The sequence below is a fragment of the Austrofundulus limnaeus genome, unplaced genomic scaffold, assembly GCF_001266775.1.
Source record: "Austrofundulus limnaeus strain Quisiro unplaced genomic scaffold, Austrofundulus_limnaeus-1.0 Scaffold1386, whole genome shotgun sequence".
In the NCBI taxonomy this organism is placed as follows: domain Eukaryota; kingdom Metazoa; phylum Chordata; class Actinopteri; order Cyprinodontiformes; family Rivulidae; genus Austrofundulus; species Austrofundulus limnaeus.
Window position 1 is genome coordinate 51,774 of NW_013953788.1, and position 5,398 is coordinate 57,171.

The 5,398-nt window shown below is 40.2% G+C and overlaps 1 protein-coding gene across 2 annotated transcripts in view; it reads right to left on the bottom strand.

The window, feature by feature from the left end:
- LOC106535213 (ectonucleoside triphosphate diphosphohydrolase 5) overlaps positions 1-5,210 on the bottom strand; it is an 11,088-nt gene extending 5,878 nt beyond the window's left edge. Inside the window, exons 1-8 of one of the 2 annotated variants that reach the window (XM_014032165.1) lie at positions 5,174-5,210; positions 3,975-4,198; positions 3,607-3,686; positions 3,195-3,338; positions 2,709-2,784; positions 2,311-2,346; positions 1,929-2,017; positions 1,756-1,838 (exon numbers count right to left, since the gene is read on the bottom strand). In XM_014032165.1, coding sequence (XP_013887619.1) covers positions 1,756-1,838; positions 1,929-2,017; positions 2,311-2,346; positions 2,709-2,784; positions 3,195-3,338; positions 3,607-3,686; positions 3,975-4,191 — 725 coding nt within the window. In that variant the 5' untranslated portion in view covers positions 4,192-4,198; positions 5,174-5,210. Of the gene's footprint in view, positions 1-1,755; positions 1,839-1,928; positions 2,018-2,310; positions 2,347-2,708; positions 2,785-3,194; positions 3,339-3,606; positions 3,687-3,974; positions 4,199-5,173 lie in introns of those variants that run through there. The other variant, XM_014032166.1, reaches the window with a different exon arrangement.
- Between the last annotated feature and the right edge of the window lie 188 nt (positions 5,211-5,398).

A 5,398-nucleotide genomic window follows, 5' to 3' on the forward strand; every position in this document is an offset into this window, starting at 1 on the left:
CATCAAAAAGATAAGTGGGACGCCAGTTTTAGCCTTTAAATATACATGAAAATTGCTTTGGAAAGAGAATAAATTCAGAAGTCAGCTCATGTAACAMCCACAAACAGAATCAAATTAAAAACACCGCCACTTCTCATGTCAGCCTTTTAAACTGAGTTCATTACATGTTGAAAACTGTGAGTTTTAGCTGTTTTGTGTGATCATTTGCAACATCACGCAATCTGTTAGAGCTCAGAGTATGTGATGTAGATGACTCTCAGGTACTACCACATCCAGTGTTGTATAAAGTACCTCAAGGAATACTTGGGTAAAAGTAAACGAATCTTACCATAAAATTACTTTGGTAAAACTTCAAGTCTTCTCTAAGAATATTACTTGTGTAAAAACAATAGTCTCAAAGTATTTGACAATTATAATCATTTATTATAAAAAGATTACTAATAATTTGTGACATAGGTCCAGTAGGACTTGCTGTAGGACAAATAGTTGCTTTGTCAGCTGACACGTCGGACATGTTTGGACTCCATCTTTGCTCCATCACAATGTCACAGATGCTGGCGCTTGATGACATAGGCTAGGATAACTAGCTGGCTATAGCCTGTAACTATGTAGGCTGTGTCCAAATTCAGAGGCTGCATCCTTCTAAGGACCCAGTCTACATGTGCTGCATCCTTTATTGACCACAAAGACCAGAAGTCAGTGACCGTGAATTTGGAGGGTCTAGCCTTCAGTTAGCATAACGTCCTGTTGCCAAACAACTGTGACAGCACTAAGTAGAAGCAATGAAGATCAAAAATATTAATAGGTTGATATTATTCATGTTTTAAATGAACACAAATAGCTTAGCAGCATTTCAAGAAAACCCAAGGGACCTGCCATACGAGCTTGTTTAATTACTGACAGGAATTATATTAAAACACATCTATTAGGGCTGCACGATATTAGAAAATCTTGCAATGGCGAAAATATTGGTAAATATTGGGATGACAATATCAGGTGTGATATTCCTTTTTATTTCTTTCCTCGCTTTCTAATTTTCCTACTTATTATGTGACCTTTAGTAATTTTGGCTGTCATTTGTGTCTGGTCTGGTGTGAGCTTTTGCAGCTGTGAGACTCGGTCCTACTGACTAAATATTGCATTAGCATCAAGTATACAACTTCAAAACTCTTCAAATACATTCATCAACAATTATTGCACTCCAAGCAACCCTTTGCGATATGAATATTGTGCACACATTGATATTGTGATGACAATATACTCACGATATGTTGTGCAGCCCTATTGTCTATGCAAACAACAAAAACCAACCAACACAACCYCTTTAGACTTTCAATTTTTGTATCGCCAGATTTTTATTTATTCAGTCTCTCGCTTCGTCCATTACAACAAAAAAAAAACATCTCCAGTCAGCCCACAATGCATCTTGGGATAGGGTGGGCTGAGAAGGATGCATCGGACTCTTCCCTCAAATCAGAGGAAAAGGAGGACGCATTTGGGGGCCGCAATTTGATAGGCCTTCAAATTTGAACAGACTCTGGCACATCACTGCGAAGTAATCGGCCTTCAAAGGATATAGCCTTTGAATTTGGACACAGCTGTGGTGTTTGCTGAGACTAATTAGCTGTGGTGGCCATCTTGAATCAAATTGGCTTATGAGACAGTTGAACACAAGCACATAGTTACAGGCAATTAAATGATCACTCACTGTCTGCCATCGGGCATCAACTATATTTTATGAGACGCATTAATTACCTGTGAGAGTACAGCTCAAATGTCGAGTTGAAGAAGTCAAATCTGGCAACAAAATCAGCAACAGGAGCACTCTCGGCGGTCCTCTGCAGCAGAATATTAAGGATGCAGCGAGTTAATCATCACCGGACTTTAATATTTAAAACCATCTTTAAAGATTCAGACAAGCGGCTGACCTTCAGTTTGGGCAGGAAAGTGATCTGAGTGGATCCTCCCCCCAAATCCAATATRCCCACCGTCTTCTTGGCGTCTGCATTCAGATGACCTGAAAACATTTCCCACCTTAATCCAGCTACAGCCGATGAGACAAGCTAATCGGTTCCACCTGAGGTGCRATCTTCAAAAAATAAACAACTAAATAAAAAGAGCTTCTTGGGAAATATGTTACCAACTAAAGAAGCAGAATTTTTTTTTAGCTCAGTTTGAGCAAGATCACAGCAACGGCCTTAGGCCAAGAGTTTGTAGTTTGCACTCATACATGACGGGGGGAAAAAAATCAGAAAAACACAAGCCTTCTCTATCATCAGGTGCGTGTATGTTGTGTGTGATTTCACTTGCCTGTCAGGAAGTTCAAAGAAAGCCAAGCCAGGATGCCTAAATTTGCAAAATTACAAGCAAAGAATCAGAAAACAGTCATTTCAGCAAGAGCAATCTTGAAATACAAGCACACACAAGGAAAACTGAAACGCTGACAAATCAGTTACACTAAAGCACAACAGGACAGAGTTTTTTTTATTGTTTTTTAAACCCCATAATTATTGGCTTTTGGGTTTCAAATGTGTTTGTGGTAAAAGGGTATCATCAGAAAACAGTTCTAATGGGCTGTAATTTCGTCTAAACGCCTTGATTAAGCAGAGTTTCGCATCAACTACAACGAGGATCACAACACTACTAAAACACCTGGGATGAGTGACGAATGTGCTGCTCGTCGGGACAGGAGGCAGGGCAGACGTTACCTTCGTTTGTGCCGTCCATTATGCTGACGCTGTTGTCTGGGACCAAAAAGGGAGATTCATCAAACACATGTTGAACCTGAGGAGAGGAGGGGAGCGAGGTGAGGCYGAGGAAAATGAGCCCTCTTAATGGGAGCTCCAGAGGTGTCCCCCCCCCCACTGCTGGATGGGATTAATTAATTCCCACAGGAGGGATTAACAAAGTATCATTTACCTTCCAAGGTGCCCCCAGGCCAACGCGTTTTTTTCATACACTTTTATAAATGATAAACTCTGAGCTCACAACACGTCTCTTTGCTATCTGCAGTGAAAAATCACTTTTTTTCTGCCAGCTGCTTCCCCAGATAAAAGACTGCACTTTCCTGTGAACGTGTCAGACGATGTAAAGCCTAACAACGCCCTTTATGATGAAGGGATACTGTGCACTCTGCTTTGCTGAATCTTGTTAAAACGGCCCCCGGAGGACCTTGTCTCAGTGCACTTCCTGACCTGATCCAGGAGAGTCTGGGCTTTCTCTGCAGGCAGGAGGCGAAGTCCAGCTGTGGCCCTGAGGACCAGCGGAGTCCTCTTCCAGTCCAGACGAGGAACCGTCTTCTTTGCCACCTTCAACAGCAGCGCCACTGTTTGTCCGGCCTATAAGAAAACAAACAGCATGCGCTACAAAACAAGCACTCTTCGAACAAATAAAAAACAGATAAACGCCTAATGTTATGGTAATTTTATCCGCTTGAATGTCCGCCTGATTGTCAGTTCAATTCTCTCTCCTTTTATTTATTTTCATCAGTAATGCGATCCCTGCGGAGCGCGGGCTATCGACAGTGTTTCTGGCCACAATGCAGAGCCGGCGGACCTTTCCCCCACTTGGCTCGATAAAATTGATTATGTTTGACAATGAACTCACCATTTCAGGGGAGTCAGCATATGCTGACAAGCCGGGCTTTATGGAATGGAACATCTCATTGTCCAAAACCGGCAGCTGCTCTGAAACGTACATCCATCCACATAAAATATGAAGCAGCCATTAAAAGCAAAAAACTGTCTAAACCCGCTTAACATAGATGCATAATTTATCTGAAAGAGGAAGTGAAATGTGACTTATGACCCCCGAAGTGACAACATAGAACTGTATGGCTCAAAACAGTATATTAATTTATATTCAATCAATTCAATGCATTGATTTGGATGTTTTTTTTTTTAAATATAGTTACGTGTCTAGACTTAAAAGAAGTGCACTGGGAACAAAGAAATGCTTTCTGTTTTTTTTTTCACCTGAGTCACTCTGAATGAAGGTGTAGACGTGGATCCGCGTCCCGGTGCTCCCTGCGTCAAACATCACCGCATAGAAGATGCGGCTGTGGTTGGCTGGTCGGCTGAGACTGGGAAGGATCATGGACAGATCCAGGAGCGAGGTCTCGACTTGGGCTCGGGTCAGTCCCGACACGGTGAGCAGGACCAGGCGGAGGAGGAGAGGGACGTTTGGTTTCATCTTCCCTCTGAAGTGTGAAAAACAAAACAGGATTTTCTTGTTTTAAACGCAGGATTGTTCTGAAGTGTTCAAAACCAGCCCTAACAGAAGATCACTACTGAAAGTTGTTAAATTACAATGTGACGGGTTATTTTACACCATCAAATCTGACCACACCCCACCTCTGTTCAGCCAACCACAGTGAAGTTAAAACATATTATAATTACACAATGAGTGCCCAAAAAAAACCTGATAGAAATGTTAAAACTGTATGTGACTCCTAAGGAATGCAGCAAGACTTCACAGTAAACATGTTTTCTGATAATTTTTGCATTTCTTTATTATTGGGAGATGTTTCAGAGGCATCTAGGAAGAAAAGGTGTAGCTGTAGATTCATGCTCAGGTAGAACAAATGTTGCTCTTTGATGGTTAATCATGCATCTTAGTTTATCTTCTGGGGGTCTTATTTACAATCAATGTAAAGAAGTCTATTTCACTGTAATATTAAAATATTCTGTATTAGCAAATCATTTTTTACAAAACTGTTAATAATGACATGTTATGTTTATCTATAATGCTAATAGTTATGAAGTTTTTCCTGAAACAATATCAATATGTTGCACCAGTTAACTATTCTACTGTGACTTCAACCATAACTTATTAGTTAGCCCAACACGGTTAGTTTGAGCTGACAATTGTTTTATTTTATTTTTATTTCCACTAAGACGTCCGTTCATAATGTTAACACTCTGTTTACATACAATAAACCTGGTTTTGTGAAATGAGTTAATTACACGGGCTGCTACGATATGTGCTAGCTTTGATTAGCATGAATGCTACATTACAGCAGGGTGAAGCTAACATAAAGCTGACAGCGGCCGCTTGATAACGAGTGGACTTTAGGAATAAAAACATTTTTAATTTACTTTATAAGTACACTGAACTGAACCCGGTGTTACATTAGTGGAGTGAAAACTTAGCATTAAAACCCGTAYAAGCTCACCATGATGTCCGAACTCTATTATTCCAATCGGCTTTATGTATGGCAGGACGTTGTTACATATAATCACACCACCTCTGATTTCATGTTTTGATCAGTAAGAGTTCACAACAAATATAATTACAATCTTCCAAGTCAGAATCGTGGTTAAATATTTCTGAAGTAGTAGTTACTTCTTCAAGTAAAATTGTGTTTAAGGTATTCACAAATGAGATTATTAAAGAAAAA